Below are 22,833 nucleotides of genomic sequence, written 5' to 3' on the forward strand. Positions count from 1 at the left end.
TCACAAGTATTTAGAACTAAACTTCGAAAACAAAAAACTACAGAGACGTTTGTCTTGACTCTCGAGGCACCGGTGAGATTCCAACTCACGATCTCCGGTTTACTAGACAGGAAATTTAACCAAATAAGCCACGGCGTCTGTGCAGCATCTTGTTCAGGCAGTGACACCATTGGAAGTATTTCGAACAATACTTCGAAAACAAAAAAAATCAGAAGAGACGTTAGTCTTGACTCTCGAGGCACCGGTGAGATTCGAACGCACGATCTCCTGTTTGCTAGACAGGCGCTTTAACCAACTAAGCCACGGCGCTTGTGCAGCGTCTTGTTCAGGCAGTGACACCATCAGAAGTATTTCGAACTAAACTTCGAGAACAAAAACTTGAGAGACGTTTGTCTTGCTTCTCGAGGCACAGGTGAGATTCGAACTCACGATCTTCCTTTCACTAGACAGGCGCTTTAACTAACTAAGCCACGGCGCCTGCGCAGCGTCTTGTTCAGGCAGTGACACCATCAGAAGTATTTCGAACTAAACTTCGAAAACAAAAAACTAGAGAGACGTTTGTCTTGACTCTCGAGGCACCGGTGAGATTCGAACTCACGATCTCCTGTTTACTAGACAGGAAATTTAACCAAATAAGCCACGGCGTCTGTGCAGCGTCTTGTTCAGGCAGTGACACCATTGGAAGTATTTCGAACAATACTTCGAAAACAAAAAAAATCAGAAGAGACGTTAGTCTTGACTCTCGAGGCACCGGTGAGATTCGAACTCACGATCTCCTGTTTGCTAGACAGGCGCTTTAACCAACTAAGCCAAGGCGCCTGCGCAGCGTCTTGTTCAGGGAGTGACACCATCACAAGTATTTAGAACTAAACTTCGAAAACAAAAAACTACAGAGACGTTTGTCTTGACTCTCGAGGCACCGGTGAGATTCCAACTCACGATCTCCGGTTTACTAGACAGGAAATTTAACCAAATAAGCCACGGCGTCTGCGCAGCATCTTGTTCAGGCAGTGACACCATTGGAAGTATTTCGAACAATACTTCGAAAACAAAAAAAAAATCAGAAGAGACGTTAGTCTTGACTCTCGAGGCACCGGTGAGATTCGAACGCACGATCTCCTGTTTGCTAGACAGGCACTTTAACCAACTAAGCCACGGCGCTTGTGCAGCGTCTTGATCAGGCAGTGACACCATCAGAAGTATTTCGAACTAAACTTCGAGAACAAAAAACTTGAGAGACGTTTGTCTTGCTTCTCGAGGCACAGGTGAGATTCGAACTCACGATCTTCCTTTCACTAGACAGGCGCTTTAACTAACTAAGCCACGGCGCCTGCGCAGCGTCTTGTTCAGGCAGTGACACCATCAGAATTATTTCGAACTAAACTTTGAAAACCAAAAACTAGAGAGACGTTTGTCTTGACTCTCGAGGCACCGGTGAGATTCGAACTCACGATCTCCTGTTTACTAGACAGGCGCTTTAACTAAGCCACGGCGCCTGCGCAGCATTTTGTTCAGGCAGTGACACCATCAGAAGTATTTCGAACTAAACTTCGAAAACAAAAGTACTGAAAGTTGGGCGAGTTCGTACTCGATCATGACTACTTTGCGCAAACACGTACACGGACACAAGGAAAAGAGGCAAACAACACGGGCGCCCGTGTTGTTTGCCTCTTTTCCTTGTGTCCGTGTACGTATTTGCGCAAAGAAGTCATGAATGTTCCAAAACAAAAAACTAGAGAGACGTTAGTCTTGACTCCCGAGGCACCGGTGAGATTTAAACTCACGATCTCCTGTTTACTAGACAGGCGCTTTAACTAACTAATCCACGGCGCCTGCGCAGCGTCTTGTTCAGGCAGTGACACCATCAGAAGTATTTGGAACTAAACTTCGAAAACAAAAAACTAGAGAGACGTTTGTCTTGACTCTCGAGGCACCGGTGAGATTCGAACTCACGATCTCCTGTTTACTAGACAGGAAATTTAACCAAATAAGCCACGGCGTCTGCGCAGCATCTTGTTCAGGCAGTGACACCATTGGAAGTATTTCGAAGAATACTTCGAAAACAAAAAAAAATCAGAAGAGACGTTAGTCTTGACTCTCGAGGCACCGGTGAGATTCGAACTCATGATCTCCTGTTTACTAGACAGGCGCTTTAACCAACTAAGCCACGGCGCCTGCGCAGCGTCTTGATCAGGCAGTGACACCATCAGAAGTATTTCGAACTAAACTTCGAAAACAAAAAACTAGAGAGACGTTTGTCTTGACTCTCGAGGCACCGGTGAGATTCGAACTCACGATCTCCTGTTTACTAGACAGGCGCTTTAACTAGCTAAGCCACGGCGCCTGCGCAGCGTCTTGTTCAGGCAGTGACACCATCAGAATTATTTCGAACTAAACTTCGAAAACCAAAAACTAGAGAGACGTTTGTCTTGACTCTCGAGGCACCGGTGAGATTCGAACTCACGATCTCCTGTTTACTAGACAGGCGCTTTAACCAGCTAAGCCACGGCGCCTGCGCAGCGTCTTGTTCAGGCAGTGACACCATCAGAAGTATTTCGAACTAAACTTCGAAAACAAAAAACTAGAGAGACGTTTGTCTTGACTCTCGAGGCACCGGTGAGATTCGAACTCGCGATCTCCGGTTTACTAGACAGGCGCTTTAACTAACTAAGCCACGGCGCCTGCGCAGCGTCTTGTTCAGACAGTGACACCATCAGAAGTATTTTGAACTGAACTTCGAAAAGAAAAAACTAGAGAGACGTTTGTCTTGACTCTCGAGGCACCGGTGAGATTCGAACTCATGATCTCCTGTTTACTAGACAGGCGCTTTTACCAACTAAGCCACGGCGCCTGCGCAGCGTCTTGATCAGGCAGTGACACCATCAGAAGTATTTCGAACTAAACTTCGAAAACAAAAAACTAGAGAGACGTTTGTCTTGACTCTCGAGGCACCGGTGAGATTCGAACTCACGATCTCCTGTTTACTAGACAGGCGCTTTAACTAACTAATCCACGGCGCCTGCGCAGCGTCTTGTTCAGGCAGTGACACCATCAGAAGTATTTGGAACTAAACTTGAAAACAAAAAACTAGAGATACGTTTGTCTTGACTCTCGAGGCACCGGTGAGATTCGAACTCAAGATCTCCTGTTTACTAGACAGGCGCTTTAACCAACTAAGCCATGGCGCCTGCACAGCGTCTTGTTCAGGAAGTGACGCGATCAGAAGTATTTCGAACTAAACTTCGAAAACAAAAAACTAGAGAGACGTTTGTCTTGACTATCGAGGCACCTGTGAGATTCAAACTCATGATCTCCTGTTCACTAGACAGGCGCTTTAACCAACTAATCCACGGCGCCTGCGCAGCGTCTTGTTCAGGCATTGACACCATCAGAAGTATTTGGAACTAAACTTGAAAACAAAAAACTAGAGATACGTTTGTCTTCACTCTCGAGGCACCGGTGAGATTCGAACTCAAGATCTCCTGTTTACTAGACAGGCGCTTTAACCAACTAAGCCATGGCGCCTGCACAGCGTCTTGTTCAGGAAGTGACGCGATCAGAAGTATTTCGAACTAAACTTCGAAAACAAAAAACTAGAGAGACGTTTGTCTTGACTATCGAGGCACCTGTGAGATTCAAACTCATGATCTCCTGTTCACTAGACAGGCGCTTTAACCAACTAAGCCACGGCGCCTGCGCAGCGTCTTGTTCAGGCAGTGACACCATCAGAAGTATTTCGAAATAAACTTCGAAAACAAAAAACTAGAGAGACGTTTGTCTTGACTCTCGAGGCACCGGTGAGATTCCAACTCACGATCTCCGGTTTACTAGACAGGAAATTTAACCAAATAAGCCCCGGCGTCTGCGCAGCGTCTTGTTCAGGCAGTGACACCATTGGAAGTATTTCGAACAATACTTCGAAAACAAAAAAAATCAGAAGAGACGTTAGTCTTGACTCTCGAGGCACCGGTGAGATTCGAACTCACGATCTCCTGTTTGCTAGACAGGCGCTTTAACCAACTAAGCCACGGCGCTTGTGCAGCGTGTTGTTCAGGCAGTGACAGCATCAAAAGTATTTCGAACTAAACTTCGAAAACAAAAAAAACTAGACAGAGGTTTGTCTTGACTCTCGAGGCACCGGTGAGATTCGAACTCACGATCTTGCTTTCACTAGACAGGCGCTTTAACTAACTAAGCCACGGCGCTTGTGCAGCGTCTTGTTCAAGCAGTCACACCATCAGAAGTATTTCGAACTAAACTTCGAGAACAAAAAACTTGAGAGACGTTTGTCTTGACTCTCGAGGCACAGGTGAGATTCGAACTCACGATCTTCCTTTCACTAGACAGGCGCTTTAACTAACTAAGCCACATCGCCTGCGCAGCGTCTTGTTCAGGCAGTGACATCATCAGAATTATTTCGAACTAAACTTCGAAAACTAAAAACTAGAGAGACGTTTGCCTTGACTCTCGAGGCACCGGTGAGATTCGAACTCATGATCTCCTGTTTACTAGACAGGCGCTTTAACCAACTAAGCCACGGCGCCTGCGCAGCGTCTTGTTCAGGCAGTGACACCATCAGAAGTATTTCGAACTAAACTTCGAAAACAAAAATTTAGAGAGACGTTTGTCTTGACTCTCGAGGCACCGGTAAGATTCGAACTCACGATCTCCGGTTTACTAGACAGGCGCTTTAACTAACTAAGCCACGGCGCCTGCGCAGCGTCTTGTTCAGACAGTGACACCATCAGAAGTATTTCGAACTGAACTTTGAAAACAAAAAACTAGAGAGACGTTTGTCTTGACTCTCGAGGCACCAGTGAGATTCGAACTCATGATCTCCTGTTTACTAGACAGGCGCTTTAACCAACTAAGCCACGGCGCCTGCGCAGCGTCTTGATCAGGCAGTGACACCATCAGAAGTATTTCGAACTTAACTTCGAAAACAAAAAACTAGAGAGACGTTTGTCTTGACTCTCGAGGCACCGGTGAGATTCGAACTCACGATCTCCGGTTTACTAGACAGGCGCTTTAACTAACTAAGCCACGGCGCCTGCGCAGCGTCTTGTTCAGACAGTGACACCATCAGAAGTATTTTGAACTGAACTTCGAAAAGAAAAAACTAGAGAGACGTTTGTCTTGACTCTCGAGGCACCGGTGAGATTCGAACTCATGATCTCCTGTTTACTAGACAGGCGCTTTAACCAACTAAGCCACGGCGCCTGCGCAGCGTCTTGATCAGGCAGTGACACCATCAGAAGTATTTCGAACTAAACTTCGAAAACAAAAAACTAGAGAGACGTTTGTCTTGACTCTCGAGGCACCGGTGAGATTTGAACTCACGATCTCCTGTTTACTAGACAGGAAATTTAACCAAATAGGCCACGGCGTCTGCGCAGCGTCTTGTTCAGGCAGTGACACCATTGGAAGTATTTCGAACAATACTTCGAAAACAAAAAAAAATCAGAAGAGACGTTAGTCTTGACTCTCGAGGCACCGGTGAGATTCGAACTCACGATCTCCTGTTTGCTAGACAGGCGCTTTAACCAACTAAGCCAAGGCGCCTGCGCAGCGTCTTGTTCAGGGAGTGACACCATCACAAGTATTTAGAACTAAACTTCGAAAACAAAAAACTACAGAGACGTTTGTCTTGACTCTCGAGGCACCGGTGAGATTCCAACTCACGATCTCCGGTTTACTAGACAGGAAATTTAACCAAATAAGCCACGGCGTCTGCGCAGCGTCTTGTTCAGGCAGTGACACCATTGGAAGTATTTCGAACAATACTTCGAAAACAAAAAAAATCAGAAGAGACGTTAGTCTTGACTCTCGAGGCACCGGTGAGATTCGAACTCACGATCTGCTGTTTACTAGACAGGCGCTTTAACCAACTGAGCCACGGCGCTTGTGCAGCGTGTTGTTCAGGCAGTGACAGCGACAAAAGTATTTCGAACTAAACTTCGAAAACAAAAAAACTAGACAGAGCTTTGTCTTGACTCTTGAGGCACCGGTGAGATTCGAATTCACGATCTTCCTTTCACTAGACAGGCGCTTTAACTAACTAAGCCACGGCGCTTGTGCAGCGTCTTGTTCAGGCAGTCACACCATCAGAAGTATTTCGAACTAAACTTCGAGAACAAAAAACTTGAGAGACGTTTGTCTTGACTCTCGAGGCACAGGTGAGATTCGAACTCACGATCTTCTTTTCACTAGACAGGCGCTTTAACTAACTAAGCCACATCGCCTGCGCAGCGTCTTGTTCAGGCAGTGACACCATCAGAATTATTTCGAACTAAACTTCGAAAACTAAAAACTAGAGAGACGTTTGCCTTGACTCTCGAGGCACCGGTGAGATTCGAACTCATGATCTCCTGTTTACTAGACAGGCGCTTTAACCAACTAAGTCACGGCGCCTGCGCAGCGTCTTGTTCAGGCAGTGACACCATCAGAAGTATTTCGAACTAAACTTCGAAAACAAAAATTTAGAGAGACGTTTGTCTTCACTCTCGAGGCACCGGTGAGATTCGAACTCACGATCTCCGGTTTACTAGACAGGCGCTTTAACTAACTAAGCCACGGCGCCTGCGCAGCGTCTTGTTCAGACAGTGACACCATTGGAAGTATTTCGAACAATACTTCGAAAACAAAAAAAATCAGAAGAGACGTTAGTCTTGACTCTCGAGGCACCGGTGAGATTCCAACTCACGATCTCCTGTTTGCTAGACAGGCCCTTTAACCAACTAAGCCAAGGCGCCTGCGCAGCGTCTTGTTCAGGCAGTGACACCATCACAAGTATTTAGAACTAAACTTCGAAAACAAAAAACTACAGAGACGTTTGTCTTGACTCTCGTGGCACCGGTGAGATTCGAACTCATGATCTCCTGTTTACTCGACATGCGCTTTAACCAACTAAGCCACGGCACCTGCGCAGCGTCTTGTTCAGGCAGTGACACCATCAGAAGTATTTCGAACTGAACTTCGAAAACAAAAAACTAGAGAGACGTTTGTCTTGACTCTCGAGGCACCGGTGAGATTCGAACTCACGATCTGCTGTTTACTAGACAGGCTCTTTAACCAACTAAGCCACGGCGCTTCTGCAGAGTCTTGTTTAGGCAGTGACACCATCAGAAGTATTCCGAACTAAACTTCGAAAACAAAAAAAAACTAGAGAGAAGTTTGTCTTGACTCTCGAGGCACCGGTGAGATTCGAACTCACGATCTCCTGTTTACTAGACAGGCGCTTTAACCAACTAAGCCACGGCGCTTGTGCAGCGTCTTGTTCAGGCAGTGACACCATCAGAAGTATTTCGAACTAAACTTCGAGAACAAAAAACTTGAGAGACGTTTGTCTTGACTCTCGAGGCACAGGTGAGATTCGAACTCACGATCTTCCTTTCACTAGACAGGCGCTTTAACTAACTAAGCCACAGCGCCTGCGCAGCGTCTTGTTCAGGCAGTGACACCATCAGAATTATTTCGAACTAAACTTCGAAAACCAAAAACTAGAGAGCCGTTTGTCTTGACTCTCGAGGCACCGGTGAGATTCGAACTCATGATCTCCTGTTTACTAGACAGGCGCTTTAACCAACTAAGCCATGGCGCCTGCGCAGCGTCTTGATCAGGCAGTGACACCATCAGAAGTATTTCGAACTAAACTTCGAAAACAAAAAACTAGAGAGACGTTTGTCTTGACTCTCGAGGCACCGGTGAGATTCGAACTCACGATCTCCGGTTTACTAGACAGGCGCTTTAACTAACTAAGCCACGGCGCCTGCGCAGCGTCTTGTTCAGACAGTGACACCATCAGAAGTATTTCGAACTGAACTTCGAAAAGAAAAAACTAGAGAGACGTTTGTCTTGACTCTCGAGGCACCGGTGAGATTCGAACTCAGATCTCCTGTTTACTAGACAGGCGCTTTAACTAACTAAGCCACGGCACCTGCGCAGCGTTTTGTTCAGGCAGTGACACCATCAGAAGCATTTCGAACTAAACTTCGAAAACAAAAGTACTGAAAGTTGGGCGAGTTCGTACTCGATCATGACTTCTTTGCGCAAACACGTACACGGACACAAGGAAAAGAGGCAAACAACACGGGCGCCCGTGTTGTTTGCCTCTTTTCCTTGTGTCCGTGTATGTGTTTGCGCAAAGAACTCATGAATGTTCGAAAACAAAAAACTAGAGAGAATTTAAACTTGACTCCCGAGGCACCGGTGAGATTCAAACTCACGATCTCCTGTTTACTAGACAAGCGCGTTAACTAACTAATCCACGGCGCCTGCGCAGCGTGTTTGTTCAGGCAGTGACACCATCGGAAGTATTTTGAACTAAACTTCGAAAAGAAAAAACTAGAGATACGTTTGTCTTGACTCTCGAGGCACCGGTGAGATTCGAACTCATGATCTCCTGTTTACTAGACAGGCGCTTTAACCAACTAAGCCACGGCGCCTGCGCAGCGTCTTGTTCAGGAAGTGACGCGATCAGAAGTATTTCGAACTAAACTTCGAAAACAAAAAACTAGAGAGATGTTTGTCTTGACTCTCGAGGCACCTGTGAGATTCAAACTCATGATCTCCTGTTTACAAGACTGGCGCTTTAACCAACTAAGCCACGGCGCCTGCGCAGCTTCTTGTTCAGGCAGTGACACCATCAGAAGTATTTCGAAATAAACTTCGAAAACAAAAAACTAGAGAGAAGTTTGTCTTGACTCTCGAGGCACCGGTGAGATTCGAAATCACGATCTCCGGTTTACTAGACAGGAAATTTAACCAAATGAGCCACGGCGTCTGCGCAGCATCTTGTTCAGGCAGTGACACCATTGGAAGTATTTCGAACAATACTTCGAAAACAAAAAAAATCAGAAGAGACGTTAGTCTTGACTCTCGAGGCACCAGTGAGATTCGAACGCACGATCTCCTGTTTGCTAGACAGGCGCTTTAACCAACTAAGCCAATGCGCCTGCGCAGCGTCTTGTTCAGGCAGTGACACCATCAGAAGTATTTCGAACTAATCTTCGAAAACAAAGAACTAGAGAGACGTTTGTCTTGACTCTTGAGGCACCGGTGAGATTCGAACTCACGATCTCTGGTTTACTAGACAGGCGCTTTAACTAACTAAGCCACGGCGCCTGCGCAGCGTCTTGTTCAGGCAGTGACACCATCAGAAGTAATTCGAACTGAACTTCGAAAACAAAAAAACTAGAGAGACGTTTGTCTTGACTCTCGAGGCACCGGTGAGATTCGAACTCACGATCTGCTGTTTACTAGACAGGCGCTTTAACCAACTAAGCCACGGCGCTTGTGCAGCGTCTTGTTCAGGCAGTGACAGCATCAGAAGTATTTCGAACTAAACTTCGAAAACAAAAAAAAAACTAGAGAGCCGTTTGTCTTGACTCTCGAGGCACCGGTGAGATTCGAACTCATGATCTCCTGTTTACTAGACAGGCGCTTTAACCAACTAAGCCACGGCGCCTGCGCAGCGTCTTGATCAGGCATTGACACCATCAGAAGTATTTCGAACTAAACTTCGAAAACAAAAAACTAGAGAGACGTTTGTCTTGACTCTCGAGGCACCGGTGAGATTCGAACTCACGATCTCTGGTTTACTAGACAGGCGCTTTAACTAACTAAGCCACGGCGCCTGCGCAGCGTCTTGTTCAGACAGTGACACCATCAGAAGTATTTCGAACTGAACTTCGAAAAGAAAAAACTAGAGAGACGTTTGTCTTGACTCTCGAGGCACCGGTGAGATTCGAACTCACGATCTGCTGTTTACTAGACAGGCTCTTTAACCAACTAAGCCACGGCGCTTCTGCAGAGTCTTGTTCAGGCAGTGACACCATCAGAAGTATTTCCAACTAAACTTCTAAAACAAAAAAACTAGACAGAGGTTTGTCTTGACTCTCGAGGCACCGGTGAGATTCGAACTCAGATCTCCTGTTTACTAGACAGGCGCTTTAACTAACTAAGCCACGGCACCTGCGCAGCGTTTTGTTCAGGCAGTGACACCATCAGAAGTATTTCGAACTAAACTTCGAAAACAAAAGTACTGAAAGTTGGGCGAGTTCGTACTCGATCATGACTTCTTTGCGCAAACACGTACACGGACACAAGGAAAAGAGGCAAACAACACGGGCGCCCGTGTTGTTTGCCTCTTTTCCTTGTGTCCGTGTACGTGTTTGCGCAAAGAAGTCATGAATGTTCGAAAACAAAAAACTAGAGAGACGTTAGTCTTGACTCCCGAGGCACCGGTGAGATTCAAACTCACGATCTCCTGTTTACTAGACAGGCGCTTTAACTAACTAATCCACGGCGCCTGCGCAGCGTCTTGTTCAGGCAGTGACACCATCAGAAGTATTTGGAACTAAACTTGAAAACAAAAAACTAGAGATACGTTTGTCTTGACTCTCGAGGCACCGGTGAGATTCGAACTCAAGATCTCCTGTTTACTAGACAGGCGCTTTAACCAACTAAGCCATGGCGCCTGCGCAGCGTCTTGTTCAGGAAGTGACGCGATCAGAAGTATTTCGAACTAAACTTCGAAAACAAAAAACTAGAGAGACGTTTGTCTTGACTCTCGAGGCACCTGTGAGATTCAAACTCATGATCTCCTGTTCACTAGACAGGCGCTTTAACCAACTAAGCCACGGCGCCTGCGCAGCGTCTTGTTCAGGCAGTGACACCATCAGAAGTATTTCGAAATAAACTTCGAAAACAAAAAACTAGAGAGACGTTTGTCTTGACTCTCGAGGCACCGATGAGATTCCAACTCACGATCTCCGGTTTACTAGACAGGAAATTTAACCAAATAAGCCACGGCGTCTGCGCAGCGTCTTGTTTAGGCAGTGACACCATTGGAAGTATTTCGAACAATACTTCGAAAACAAAAAAAATCAGAAGAGACGTTAGTCTTGACTCTCGAGGCACCGGTGAGATTCGAACTCACGATCTCCTGTTTGCTAGACAGGCGCTTTAACCAACTAAGCCAAGGCGCCTGCGCAGCGTCTTGTTCAGGGAGTGACACCATCACAAGTATTTAGAACTAAACTTCGAAAACAAAAAACTACAGAGACGTTTGTCTTGACTCTCGAGGCACCGGTGAGATTCGAACTCACGATCTGCTGTTTACTAGACAGGCGCTTTAACCAACTAAGCCACGGCGCTTGTGCAGCGTCTTGTTCAGGCAGTGACAGCATCAGAATTATTTCGAACTAAACTTCGAAAACAAAAAAAAACTAGAGAGCCCTTTGTCTTGACTCTCGAGGCACCGGTGAGATTCGAACTCACGATCTCCGGTTTACTAGACAGGCGCTTTAACTAACTAAGCCACGGTGCCTGCGCAGCGTCTTGTTCAGACAGTGACACCATCAGAAGTATTTCGAACTGAACTTCGAAAACGAAAAACTAGAGAGACGTTTGTCTTGACTCTCGAGGCACCGGTGAGATTCGAACTCACGATCTGCTGTTTACTAGACAGGCTCTTTAACCAACTAAGCCACGGCGCTTCTGCAGAGTCTTGTTCAGGCAGTGACACGACACCATCAGAAGTATTTCGAACTAAACTTCGAAAACAAAAAAACTAGAGAGAGGTTTGTCTTGACTCTCGAGGCACCGGTGAGAATCGAACTCACGACCTCCTGTTTACTAGACAGGCGCTTTAACTAACTAAGCCACGGCGCCTGCGCAGCGTTTTTTTCAGGCAGTGACACCATCAGAAGTATTTCGAACTAAACTTCGAAAACAAAAGTACTGAAAGTTGGGCAAGTTCGTACTCGATCATGACTTCTTTGCGCAAACACGTACACGGACACAAGGAAAAGAGGCAAACAACACGGGCGCCCGTGTTGTTTGCCTCTTTTCCTTGTGTCCGTGTACGTGTTTGCGCAAAGAAGTCATGAATGTTCGAAAACAAAAAACTAGAGAGACGTTAGTCTTGACTCCCGAGGCACCGGTGAGATTCAAACTCACGATCTCCTGTTTACTAGACAGGCGCTTTAACTAACTAATCCACGGCGCCTGCGCAGCGTCTTGTTCAGGCAGTGACACCATCAGAATATTTGGAACTAAACTTGAAAACAAAAAACTAGAGATACGTTTGTCTTGACTCTCGAGGCACCGGTGAGATTCGAACTCAAGATCTCCTGTTTACTAGACAGGCGCTTTAACCAACTAAGCCATGGCGCCTGCGCAGCGTCTTGTTCAGGAAGTGACGCGATCAGAAGTATTTCGAACTAAACTTCGAAAACAAAAAACTAGAGAGACGTTTGTCTTGACTCTCGAGGCACCTGTGAGATTCAAACTCATGATCTCCTGTTCACTAGACAGGCGCTTTAACCAACTAAGCCACGGCGCCTGCGCAGCGTCTTGTTCAGGCAGTGACACCATCAGAAGTATTTCGAAATAAACTTCGAAAACAAAAAACTAGAGAGACGTGTGTCTTGACTCTCGAGGCACCGGTGAGATTCGAACTCACGATCTCTGGTTTACTAGACAGGAAATTTAACCAAATAAGCCACGGCGTCTGCGCAGCGTCTTGTTCAGGCAGTGATACCATTGGAAGTATTTAGAACTAAACTTCGAAAACAAAAAACTACAGAGACGTTTGTCTTGACTCTCGAGGCACGGGTGAGATTCGAACTCACGATCTGCTGTTTACTAGACAGGCGCTTTAACCAACTAAGCCACGGCGCTTGTGCAGCGTGTTGTTCAGGCAGTGACAGCATCAAAAGTATTTCGAACTAAACTTCGAAAACAAAAAAACTAGACAGAGGTTTGTCTTGACTCTCGAGGCACCGATGAGATTCGAACTCACGATCTTCCTTTCACTAGACAGGCGCTTTAACTAACTAAGCCACAGCGCCTGCGCAGCGTCTTGTTCAGGCAGTGACACCATCAGAATTATTTCGAACTAAACTTCGAAAACTAAAAACTAGAGAGACGTTTCCCTTGACTCTCGAGGCACCGGTGAGATTCCAACTCATGATCTCCTGTTTACTAGACAGGCGCTTTAACCAACTAAGCCACGGCGCCTGCGCAGCGTCTTGTTCAGGCAGTGACTGCATCAGAAGTATTTCGAACTAAACTTCGAAAACAAAAATTTAGAGAGACGTTTGTCTTGACTCTCGAGGCACCGGTGAGATTCGAACTCACGAACTCCGGTTTACTAGACAGGCGCTTTAACTAACTAAGCCACAGCGCCTGCGCTTTTTTTTTTTTTTCTTTATTGCCGGCTTCGCACAAAAGAAATACAATTTACGATCACATTTAAACAAGTTTAAAAAAACACCAGCCTGGCTGTGACTGGTTTCATTTAAAACTGCTTCATTGTAGCCAACACATTCAACAACGACACCCATTCGGGTCTTTCTTCTCTGGAAGATAACACGTCTCTTATGTATACAATACTTTCCGTGAAGTATTCATGCGCACATCGGGCATCTTTATCTACGTGTCTTACTGCCATTCTAGTTCGCCACACGCTGTGAAGCACAAGCAACATAAACATATCATAAGGCACACCATCCTCATTTTCTACAGCCAAGAATCTAATACCGTGTGGTGTGATAGGCAAGTCCTTTTTCAAAGTACGCTGCAGAATGTCCCACAGAAAAACAGCATCCCAGCAATCAAGAAAAATGTGGTTGACAGTCTCGGGTTTCTTACAGATAAGGCAGTCCATCGACCACGGAACAAAGAAACCCTTTTCTTGTAACCATGGTTTTACGGGCAATGTTCCGCTGTGCAGCTGAAAAAAAAATGTCTTTGCACTTGCGCGTACGGTCATCATTTTCACTCTCTTCAATACGTCACGTTCAGCACCAACCTGGTATACTGATCTGTAGATAGGCTGAGGCAGCATTACGTCACGTAAATCTCTGTAAAGACGTTTTCTCTTTACAACAGATAAATATTCCATTGAAAATCTCACTTTCAGTATTTCATATGCCATTATAACTTCTCTTAAATATCCGCGTAGGTTACATTTCACAGGCATACTTGATACCACATAATCAGGAATCTTATTAGAAAGTACAATTTGTAGAAATGTTCTCACAAACGGATTACATTGGTCGCGTAAAAAAATATATCTAGACACAATTTGCTTGAGGAAGAGGTGAGCCAATCCTAAACCACCATTTCTTAGTGAATGAAATAAGTTTGTTCGACTCGTACGCTCCCAAACCGACCCCCAAACAAACACAGCTAAGACTCGATGCAATTTCTGCACATTTGCTCTTGACATAAATAGGAACTGCAGAACATACCATACTTTGCAAACAATGAACCAATTGCATGCAGTCGCTCTAGAAAACATAGAAAGTTCCCTACCACCCCAGTTTCTTGTCCTCTCACGAGTGCTCTCACATATCTCCTTCCAGTAATCATCCGTGTTTTTATAATGCTGGAGGGGTACTCCGAGATACTTCGTCGGTACAAGTGACCAGTTCATATTTGCAAAGTTTTGTGGGGTGGTCTCCCAAGAACCATGCCACAAGCCTAGGCATTTGTCCCAGTTTACTGCACTGCCTGTCATCTTGCAAAAATAGGCCACATGACGTATCACTTCACTGACACTTTCCTTATCGCTACAAAACACGGCGATATCATCAGCATATGTTAGCATTTTAACTTCACTGTTCATTAGCTGATACCCTTTTATTGTTTCATTGCTAATAATCTTCATGCAGAAAGGTTCCATATATATTGCAAATAATAAAGCCGAAATGGGATCACCTTGCCGCACACCGTTTGTCACTTGAAAGCTTTCAGTAAGTCGCCCATTAATTACAATACTCGTAAAGCACTCTCTATAGGCCATTTTTACCCCTTCCAAAATGACAGACCCTACATTAACATATTCTAATATCAAAAAAAGGATATCATGATTTACACGGTCAAAGGCTTTTTCCAGATCTAATTGCAACATTGCAACCTTGCCACCAAACACATCGCAGCTCTCCAGCACGCTTCTCGCTACATGAACATTTGTATTTATTGTGCGTCCTTTTATACCACAAGTCTGGTGTGGTCCAACTAGTATTTTCATCATCCTTTGCAACCTGCCTGCAAGAACCTTCATAAACACTTTGTAGTCTGTGTTGGCTAAACTGATTGGTCGGTACGACTTGACGGACAATAATTTCTTGGGGTCGTCAGTTTTCGGTATGAGTATTACGTGCGTCTTTTTAAATGAGCCGGGCAGAACCTTTAATCTTATAGCCTCCGTGAAGACACGATGTAAGGCAACAGAAATAACACCTTTAAAAGTCTTGTACAATGCGGCACCAAATCCATCAGGTCCCGGTGCTTTGCCAGCCGCTAGGTCATCAATAGCCTTTTCTATTTCGGACACTTCAATCGCTATCTCCAGCTGCTCTCTCTCGTTATCAGATAGCTTTGGTATCAAATGCAGAAACTGAGCCTCAAACCCTTCCTCTGCCTTCACTTTTCGGCCAAGTATGCCTCGGAAATATTCGACAAATACTTGCTCAATTGCTGTCGCTTCACGTACAATACCGCTATCAGTTGCAATCGCTTTGATTTCATTTCGCTTGGCGTATCTTTTTTCATCCCCAAGTGCACGCTTTGTTGGTGTTTCGCCGAGAGATAATTTTTCTGCACGTGCCCTTATCTCCGCCCCTCTATATTTTTCAATGTCAATTGCCTCCAATTGGTTTTTTAACTGCCTTATTTCTTTTATGTACTTTCCTGGCATTTTACTTTCTAGACTCAATGCGAAGTCTAACTGACATTGCAAATCTTTTTCTTTTTCCTTTTTGGCTCTATGTAACACACCGGATCTTTCTATGGCTTTCATCTTTGTCACCTCCTTAAAACGCTCCCAGGCTTCAATCACGTTCGCTTGAGGCTCAGCTAACATTTTGTTAATGGAATCCTGCACAGCTTCAACGAACAGTTCATCTTCTAATAATAAGTCGTTTAATTTCCACACATCCCAGTTAAAGCGTGTCTTCTTCTGTTTATACCCTATAGTGAACATTACTAAACTGTGGTCACTGAAAGACACACTTTTTACTTCATAATTCGAACATACTCGCATTAACTCTACTGACACATAGGCTCTGTCTAGCCTCGCATGGCTTTCGTTCTGAAAGTGTGTGAAGTGCTCTTCTGCAGAGAGCACATCACCAACATCTTCGAGATGACAATCTTGTACAATAGTGCAGAGTAGCGTTGCACTTTGGTCTTTTATGGCTGCTTTTTTTTGCTCTGTCCTGAGGGTTGCAAACACAATTAAAGTCGCCGAGCATAATGACAATCCTGCCACAGCTAAGAAAAGTCTGTAAATTCTCAAACAATAATTTACGTTCAACTTCTTTGTTCGGTGCGTAAACACAGACAACTCGCCATTTTTTATTATTATATGTAAAATCGCAAACTATGAATCTCCCAGTACTAGACACAGTTACAGTCTCCTCAACTATACCAATAGAATTTTTAAGGAACAGTGCACAACCCGCCGACATTCCAACGGCATGAGACACACACACATCGTACCGGGCTCTAAAAGGGGACACCATTCGGTCAGTCTGATCTTGCCCTTCAACTTTTGTTTCCTGAATGGCAATAACATCGAGATCACGTTCCAGCATCAAACGACTTAATTGATACTGCCTTCGTCGAGCGGCAAGTCCCCTGACATTGAGAGTCGCAACTCTCAATTCTGCTTCGACGCTCATAGCCATTAGGACGTGAATGGCCGTCCCGGCCACATGGTTCTCACCTCTGATACTCCTTTATCACCATCAGGTCCAAGGTTCGATATGGTCTGATAGGTCCCCTTTCTTTTGATCACAAAAGTAGAGCGCCGCGCACGTTTCACGCAGCACATTATGCACACTTCACCACTGCGCTCCATTTGTTGGTGCTTCCGCCGGGTCAATACTTGCGTCACTTAATCCAGACCCCCACCTTACGGGGGCTTTTGATCTGAAGGGGGCCCCGCTGAAGGCCCCTTCTGTTGTTGATCTGTCAGTCGCTGATGCAATGCCTGCTGATTCGGCACTGGTTGCTGCTGCGGCAGTTGTGTCTGTTGCACCTGGGTTGGTGGGAGGTTCTCGGCTATTCGACGTTCGCTGAGGATGTTAGGTGCCGGTCTACGGCGCACGTTCATCGCCTTGGCCGGTGGTTCCTCCACTTCTTTCGTTGTAGCAGCCTTCTTGCCTTCCGCCTCTTCCCTGGGCCTTTTACATGTATTTGACGTGTCCATGTTTTCCGACATTTCTTCCTGTGCTGCAAGCGCCGTTATATCTTGTGTGTTCCTCGTGGATTGCACGTCTTTTGTAGAACCCTTGTCTTTGTTAGACGTCGTCTCAGCACCTGTGGGGCGTGGCGTAAGGGGCGTCAACTTGGGTTTCGGTTCCTCCCGACGCGCCCCTATCAGCTCTTCTGCTTCAGCCTCGTCCATGTGATGCTCGGAAAGTTCTTCGCCTCCCGCGGGCCCTGCTACACTTGCATATGTTCTCATACAGCCGCTCTCATTATGCCCAAAACGCCGACACACTGTACAACGTGGGGCTCGGCAATCCCTCCTAATATGACCTGTTCCGCGGCAACGCAGGCATAACGGTGCTCTTCCCGCGACGACAACTAGCGTGAGGTCTCCGGCAATCCGCAACTGATGTGGGAGGTCATCCACCGTGAGGCCAGCTTTGAGTCTGATGCTCACCACTCGCGTCGAAGAGCCTTTGTCGGTGCATCCGTACACGCGCCAGCGCTCTCGCACTATTTCGTTCACCTTGCCATAAGGAGCCAACGCTGCCCTCACCTCGTCGTCAGGCACGTTAAACAGTAGCCAGTGTATCTTCAGCTTCGTATCCTGGTGGTTAGGGTCGATAGTGATACAGCGCTGGTTCTTCACCACAATGTCCCCAGCAGCGAGTATTCTCTTCTTGCCCTCCTCGTCCTTGAAAGTGATGGCCCAAACATGATTCATTTGGTACGCCCCCAAGGCAGCAACCTCGGGAAGCAAAGCCAAACGAATAAGAGCGTCCCTGAAATCCTCAACGCGATACGGCCGCGCCTTGATATCAGCGTGCAAAAAGACAGTGTGCAGCGTTGAATCATTTGATGGCAGTCGGGGCAAAATAATCTGATAATCCTGTGACGATTCGTCCATGTTCCTGGTACCACGACCGAGCTGGGCCGTTGATGCCGCTCCGATATCGCCGGAGCTCATGCCGCCACGTCCGTACACCACGGTGGCCGGAAGTCGCCACAGCGCCTGCGCAGCGTCTTGTTCAGACAGTGACACCATCAGAAGTATTTCGAACTGAACTTCGAAAACAAAAAACTAGAGAGACAGTTGTCTTGACTCTCGAGGCACCGGTGAGATTCGAACTCACGATCTGCTGTTTACTAGACAGGCTCTTTAACCAACTAAGCCACGGCGCTTCTGCAGCGTCTTGTTCAGGCAGTGACACCATCAGAAGTATTTCGAACTGAACTTCGAAAACAAAAAACTAGAGAGACGTTTGTCTTGACTCTCGAGGCACCGGTGAGATTCGAACTCACGATCTGCTGTTTACTAGACAGGCTCTTTAACCAACTAAGCCACGGCGCTTCTGCAGAGTCTTGTTCAGGCAGTGACACCATCAGAAGTATTTCGAACTAAACTTCGAAAACAAAAAAACTAGAGAGCCGTTTGTTTCGACTCTCGAGGCACCGGTGAGATTCGAACTCATGATCTCCTGTTTACTAGACAGGCGCTTTAACCAACTAAGCCACGGCGCCTGCGCAGCGTCTTGTTCAGGCAGTGACACCATCAGAAGTATTTCGAACTAAACTTCGAAAACAAAAAACTAGAGAGACGTTTGTCTTGACTCTCGAGGCACCGGTGAGATTCGAACTCACGATCTGCTGTTTACTATACAGGCTCTTTAACCAAGTAAGCCACAACGCTTCTGCAGAGTCTTGTTCAGGCAGTGACACCATCAGAAGTATTTCGAACTAAACTTCGAAAACAAAAAAACTAGACAGAGGTTTGTCTTGACTCTCGCGGCACCGGTGAGATTCGAACTCATGATCTCCTGTTTACTAGACATGCGCTTTAACCAACTAAGCCACGGCACCTGCGCAGCCTCGTGTTCAGGCAGTGAAACCATTAGAAGTATTTCGAACTAAACTTCGAAAACAAAAAAACTAGAGAGCCGTTTGTCTTGACTCTCGAGGCACCGGTGAGATTCGAACTAACGATCTCCTGTTTACTAGACAGGTGCTTTAACCAACTAAGCCACGGCGCCTGCGCAGCGTCTTGTTCAGGCAGTGACACCATCAGAAGATTTTCCAACTAAACTTCGAAAACAAAAAAACTAGAGAGCCGTTTGTCTTGACTCTCGAGGCACCGGCGAGATTCGAACTCACGATCTCCTGTTTACTAGACAGGCGCTTTAACCAACTAAGCCACGGCGCCTGCGCAGCGTCTTGTTCAGACAGTGACACCATCAGAAGTATTTCGAACTGAACTTCGAAAACAAAAAACTAGAGAGACGTTTGTCTTGACTCTCGAGGCACCGGTGAGATTCGAACTCACGATCTGCTGTTTACTAGACAGGCTCTTTAACCAACTAAGCCACGGCGCTTCTGCAGAGTCTTGTTCAGGCAGTGACACCATCAGAAGTATTTCGAACTAAACTTCGAAAACAAAAAAACTAGAGAGCCGTTTGTTTCGACTCTCGAGGCACCGGTGAGATTCGAACTCATGATCTCCTGTTTACTAGACAGGCGCTTTAACCAACTAAGCCACGGCGCCTGCGCAGCGTCTTGTTCAGGCAGTGACACCATCAGAAGTATTTCGAACTAAACTTCGAAAACAAAAAACTAGAGAGACGTTTGTCTTGACTCTCGAGGCACCGGTGAGATTCGAACTCACGATCTCCGGTTTACTAGACAGGCGCTTTAACTAACTAAGCCACGGCGCCTGCGCAGCCTCTTGTTCAGACAGTGACACCATCAGAATTATTTCGAACTGAACTTCGAAAACAAAAAACTAGAGAGACGTTTGTCTTGACTCTCGAGGCACCGGTGAGATTCGAACTCAAGATCTGCTGTTTACTAGAAAGGCTCTTTAACCAACTAAGCCACGGCGCTTCTGCAGAGTCTTGTTCAGGCAGTGACACCATCAGAAGTATTTCGAACTAAACTTCGAAAACAAAAAAACTAGAGAGAGGTTTGTCTTGACTCTCGAGGCACCGGTGAGATTCGAACTCACGATCTCCTGTTTACTAGACAGGCGCTTTAACTAACTAAGCCACGGCGCCTGCGCAGCGTTTTGTTCAGGCAGTGACACCATCAGAAGTATTTCGAACTAAACTTCGAAAACAAAAGTACTGAAAGTTGGGCGAGTTCGTACTCGATCATGACTTCTTTGCGCAAACACGTACACGGACACAAGGAAAAGAGGCAAACAACACGGGCGCCCGTGTTGTTTGCCTCTTTTTCTTGTGTCCGTGTACGTGTTTGCGCAAAGAAGTCATGAATGTTCGAAAACAAAAAACTAGAGAGACGTTAGTCTTGACTCCCGAGGCACCGGTGAGATTCAAACTCACGATCTCCTGTTTACTAGACAGGCGCTTTAACTAATCCACGGCGCCTGCGCAGCGTGTTTGTTCAGGCAGTGACACCATCGGAAGTATTTGGAACTAAACTTCGAAAACAAAAAACTAGAGATACGTTTGCCTTGACTCTCGAGGCACCGGTGAGATTCGAACTCATGATCTCCTGTTTACTAGACAGGCGCTTTAACCAACTAAGCCACGGCGCCTGCGCAGCGTCTTGTTCAGGAAGTGACGCGATCAGAAGTATTTCGAACTAAACTTCGAAAACAAAAAACTAGAGAGATGTTTGTCTTGACTCTCGAGGCACCGGTGAGATTCGAACTCACGAACTCCGGTTTACTAGACAGGCGCTTTAACTAACTAAGCCACAGCGCCTGCGCAGCGTCTTGTTCAGACAGTGACACCATCAGAAGTATTTCGAACTGAACTTCGAAAACAAAAAACTAGAGAGACAGTTGTCTTGACTCTCGAGGCACCGGTGAGATTCGAACTCACGATCTCCTGTTTGCTAGACAGGCGCTTTAACCAACTAAGCCAAGGCGCATGCGCAGCGTCTTGTTCAGGCAGTGACACCATCACAAGTATTTAGAACTAAACTTCGAAAACAAAAAACTACAGAGACGTTTGTCTTGACTCTCGAGGCACGGGTGAGATTCGAACTCACTCTCTGCTGTTTACTAGACAGGCGCTTTAACCAACTAAGCCACGGCGCTTGTGCAGCGTCTTGTTCACGCAGTGACTGCATCAGAAGTATTTCGAACTAAACTTCGAAAACAAAAATTTAGAGAGACGTTTGTCTTGACTCTCGAGGCACCGGTGAGATTCGAACTCACGAACTCCGGTTTACTAGACAGGCGCTTTAACTAACTAAGCCACAGCGCCTGCGCAGCGTCTTGTTCAGACAGTGACACCATCAGAAGTATTTCGAACTGAACTTCGAAAACAAAAAACTAGAGAGACAGTTGTCTTGACTCTCGAGGCACCGGTGAGATTCGAACTCACGATCTGCTGTTTACTAGACAGGCTCTTTAACCAACTAAGCCACGGCGCTTCTGCAGCGTCTTGTTCAGGCAGTGACACCATCAGAAGTATTTCGAACTAAACTTCGAAAACAAAAAAACTAGAGAGAGGTTTGTCTTGACTCTCGAGGCACCGGTGAGATTCGAACTCACGATCTCCTGTTTACTAGACAGGCGCTTTAACTAACTAAGCCACGGCGCCTGCGCAGCGTTTTGTTCAGGCAGTGACACCATCAGAAGTATTTCGAACTAAACTTCGAAAACAAAAGTACTGAAAGTTGGGCGAGTTCGTACTCGATCATGACTTCTTTGCGCAAACACGTACACGGACACAAGGAAAAGAGGCAAACAACACGGGCGCCCGTGTTGTTTGCCTCTTTTCCTTGTGTCCGTGTACGTGTTTGCGCAAAGAAGTCATGAATGTTCGAAAACAAAAAACTAGAGAGACGTTAGTCTTGACTCCCGAGGCACCGGTGAGATTCAAACTCACGATCTCCTGTTTACTAGACAGGCGCTTTAACTAACTAAGCCACGGCGCCTGCGCAGCGTCTTTTTCAGGCAGTGACACCATCAGAAGTATTTGGAACTAAACTTCGAAAACAAAAAACTGGAGATACGTTTGTCTTGACTCTCGAGGCACCGGTGAGATTCGAACTCACGATCTCCTGTTTACTAGACAGGCGCTTTAACCAACTAAGCCACGGCGCCTGCGCAGCGTCTTGTTCAGGCAGTGACACCATCAGAAGTATTTCGAAATAAACTTCGAAAACAAAAAACTAGAGAGACGTTTGTCTTGACTCTCGAGGCACCGGTGAGATTCGAACTCACGATCTCCGGTTTACTAGACAGGCACTTTAACCAAATAAGCCACGGCGTCTGCGCAGCGTCTTTTTCAGGCAGTGACACCATTGGAAGTATTTCGAACAATTCTTCGAAAACAAAAAAAATCAGAAGAGACGTTAGTCTTGACTCTCGAGGCACCGGTGAGATTCGAACTCACGATCTCCTGTTTGCTAGACGGGCGCTTTAACCAACTAAGCCAAGGCGCCTGCGCAGCGTCTTGTTCAGGCAGTGACACCATCACAAGTATTTAGAACTAAACTTCGAAAACAAAAAACTACAGAGACGTTTGTCTTGACTCTCGCGGCACCGGTGAGATTCGAACTCATGATCTCCTGTTTACTAGACATGCGCTTTAACCAACTAAGCCACGGCACCTGCGCAGCCTCGTGTTCAGGCAGTGA

The 22,833-nt window shown here is 46.1% G+C and overlaps 1 protein-coding gene and 28 non-coding genes across 29 annotated transcripts; all 29 read right to left on the reverse strand.

The window, feature by feature from the left end:
• Positions 1–236: 236 nt before the first annotated feature.
• Positions 237–310, reverse strand: TRNAA-AGC (transfer RNA alanine (anticodon AGC)). Its single transcript has one exon. It is a non-coding gene; the product is annotated as a tRNA-Ala (tRNA).
• A 435-nt stretch (positions 311–745) lies between these two features.
• Positions 746–819, reverse strand: TRNAA-AGC (transfer RNA alanine (anticodon AGC)). The gene has a single exon. It is a non-coding gene; the product is annotated as a tRNA-Ala (tRNA).
• Positions 820–1,088: 269 nt separating this feature from the next.
• TRNAA-AGC (transfer RNA alanine (anticodon AGC)) lies at positions 1,089–1,162 on the reverse strand. Its single transcript has one exon. It is a non-coding gene; the product is annotated as a tRNA-Ala (tRNA).
• Positions 1,163–2,101: 939 nt separating this feature from the next.
• Positions 2,102–2,175, reverse strand: TRNAT-AGU (transfer RNA threonine (anticodon AGU)). The gene has a single exon. It is a non-coding gene; the product is annotated as a tRNA-Thr (tRNA).
• A 95-nt stretch (positions 2,176–2,270) lies between these two features.
• TRNAT-AGU (transfer RNA threonine (anticodon AGU)) lies at positions 2,271–2,344 on the reverse strand. Its single transcript has one exon. It is a non-coding gene; the product is annotated as a tRNA-Thr (tRNA).
• A 95-nt stretch (positions 2,345–2,439) lies between these two features.
• TRNAT-AGU (transfer RNA threonine (anticodon AGU)) lies at positions 2,440–2,513 on the reverse strand. Its single transcript has one exon. It is a non-coding gene; the product is annotated as a tRNA-Thr (tRNA).
• Positions 2,514–2,777: 264 nt separating this feature from the next.
• Positions 2,778–2,851, reverse strand: TRNAT-AGU (transfer RNA threonine (anticodon AGU)). Its single transcript has one exon. It is a non-coding gene; the product is annotated as a tRNA-Thr (tRNA).
• Positions 2,852–3,961: 1,110 nt separating this feature from the next.
• Positions 3,962–4,035, reverse strand: TRNAA-AGC (transfer RNA alanine (anticodon AGC)). The gene has a single exon. It is a non-coding gene; the product is annotated as a tRNA-Ala (tRNA).
• A 435-nt stretch (positions 4,036–4,470) lies between these two features.
• On the reverse strand, positions 4,471–4,544 carry TRNAT-AGU (transfer RNA threonine (anticodon AGU)). Its single transcript has one exon. It is a non-coding gene; the product is annotated as a tRNA-Thr (tRNA).
• Positions 4,545–4,808: 264 nt separating this feature from the next.
• TRNAT-AGU (transfer RNA threonine (anticodon AGU)) lies at positions 4,809–4,882 on the reverse strand. The gene has a single exon. It is a non-coding gene; the product is annotated as a tRNA-Thr (tRNA).
• A 264-nt stretch (positions 4,883–5,146) lies between these two features.
• TRNAT-AGU (transfer RNA threonine (anticodon AGU)) lies at positions 5,147–5,220 on the reverse strand. Its single transcript has one exon. It is a non-coding gene; the product is annotated as a tRNA-Thr (tRNA).
• Positions 5,221–5,488: 268 nt separating this feature from the next.
• TRNAA-AGC (transfer RNA alanine (anticodon AGC)) lies at positions 5,489–5,562 on the reverse strand. Its single transcript has one exon. It is a non-coding gene; the product is annotated as a tRNA-Ala (tRNA).
• Positions 5,563–7,188: 1,626 nt separating this feature from the next.
• TRNAT-AGU (transfer RNA threonine (anticodon AGU)) lies at positions 7,189–7,262 on the reverse strand. The gene has a single exon. It is a non-coding gene; the product is annotated as a tRNA-Thr (tRNA).
• Positions 7,263–7,526: 264 nt separating this feature from the next.
• Positions 7,527–7,600, reverse strand: TRNAT-AGU (transfer RNA threonine (anticodon AGU)). The gene has a single exon. It is a non-coding gene; the product is annotated as a tRNA-Thr (tRNA).
• Positions 7,601–8,370: 770 nt separating this feature from the next.
• On the reverse strand, positions 8,371–8,444 carry TRNAT-AGU (transfer RNA threonine (anticodon AGU)). The gene has a single exon. It is a non-coding gene; the product is annotated as a tRNA-Thr (tRNA).
• Positions 8,445–9,392: 948 nt separating this feature from the next.
• On the reverse strand, positions 9,393–9,466 carry TRNAT-AGU (transfer RNA threonine (anticodon AGU)). Its single transcript has one exon. It is a non-coding gene; the product is annotated as a tRNA-Thr (tRNA).
• A 1,448-nt stretch (positions 9,467–10,914) lies between these two features.
• Positions 10,915–10,988, reverse strand: TRNAA-AGC (transfer RNA alanine (anticodon AGC)). Its single transcript has one exon. It is a non-coding gene; the product is annotated as a tRNA-Ala (tRNA).
• A 611-nt stretch (positions 10,989–11,599) lies between these two features.
• TRNAT-AGU (transfer RNA threonine (anticodon AGU)) lies at positions 11,600–11,673 on the reverse strand. Its single transcript has one exon. It is a non-coding gene; the product is annotated as a tRNA-Thr (tRNA).
• Positions 11,674–16,914: 5,241 nt separating this feature from the next.
• LOC119161491 (uncharacterized) lies at positions 16,915–18,193 on the reverse strand. Its single transcript, XM_037413999.2, has one exon. It carries the CDS (start codon positions 18,191–18,193, stop codon positions 16,928–16,930), a length of 1,266 nt encoding a protein of 421 aa, XP_037269896.1. The 3' UTR covers positions 16,915–16,927.
• Positions 18,194–18,673: 480 nt separating this feature from the next.
• TRNAT-AGU (transfer RNA threonine (anticodon AGU)) lies at positions 18,674–18,747 on the reverse strand. Its single transcript has one exon. It is a non-coding gene; the product is annotated as a tRNA-Thr (tRNA).
• A 435-nt stretch (positions 18,748–19,182) lies between these two features.
• Positions 19,183–19,256, reverse strand: TRNAT-AGU (transfer RNA threonine (anticodon AGU)). The gene has a single exon. It is a non-coding gene; the product is annotated as a tRNA-Thr (tRNA).
• Positions 19,257–19,352: 96 nt separating this feature from the next.
• On the reverse strand, positions 19,353–19,426 carry TRNAT-AGU (transfer RNA threonine (anticodon AGU)). The gene has a single exon. It is a non-coding gene; the product is annotated as a tRNA-Thr (tRNA).
• A 265-nt stretch (positions 19,427–19,691) lies between these two features.
• Positions 19,692–19,765, reverse strand: TRNAT-AGU (transfer RNA threonine (anticodon AGU)). The gene has a single exon. It is a non-coding gene; the product is annotated as a tRNA-Thr (tRNA).
• Positions 19,766–20,199: 434 nt separating this feature from the next.
• TRNAT-AGU (transfer RNA threonine (anticodon AGU)) lies at positions 20,200–20,273 on the reverse strand. The gene has a single exon. It is a non-coding gene; the product is annotated as a tRNA-Thr (tRNA).
• Positions 20,274–20,702: 429 nt separating this feature from the next.
• Positions 20,703–20,776, reverse strand: TRNAT-AGU (transfer RNA threonine (anticodon AGU)). Its single transcript has one exon. It is a non-coding gene; the product is annotated as a tRNA-Thr (tRNA).
• A 264-nt stretch (positions 20,777–21,040) lies between these two features.
• TRNAA-AGC (transfer RNA alanine (anticodon AGC)) lies at positions 21,041–21,114 on the reverse strand. The gene has a single exon. It is a non-coding gene; the product is annotated as a tRNA-Ala (tRNA).
• A 603-nt stretch (positions 21,115–21,717) lies between these two features.
• Positions 21,718–21,791, reverse strand: TRNAT-AGU (transfer RNA threonine (anticodon AGU)). Its single transcript has one exon. It is a non-coding gene; the product is annotated as a tRNA-Thr (tRNA).
• Positions 21,792–22,223: 432 nt separating this feature from the next.
• Positions 22,224–22,297, reverse strand: TRNAT-AGU (transfer RNA threonine (anticodon AGU)). The gene has a single exon. It is a non-coding gene; the product is annotated as a tRNA-Thr (tRNA).
• A 267-nt stretch (positions 22,298–22,564) lies between these two features.
• TRNAA-AGC (transfer RNA alanine (anticodon AGC)) lies at positions 22,565–22,638 on the reverse strand. The gene has a single exon. It is a non-coding gene; the product is annotated as a tRNA-Ala (tRNA).
• Between the last annotated feature and the right edge of the window lie 195 nt (positions 22,639–22,833).

The sequence above is a fragment of the Rhipicephalus microplus genome, chromosome 5 (genome assembly GCF_043290135.1).
Source record: "Rhipicephalus microplus isolate Deutch F79 chromosome 5, USDA_Rmic, whole genome shotgun sequence".
NCBI lineage: Eukaryota > Metazoa > Arthropoda > Arachnida > Ixodida > Ixodidae > Rhipicephalus > Rhipicephalus microplus.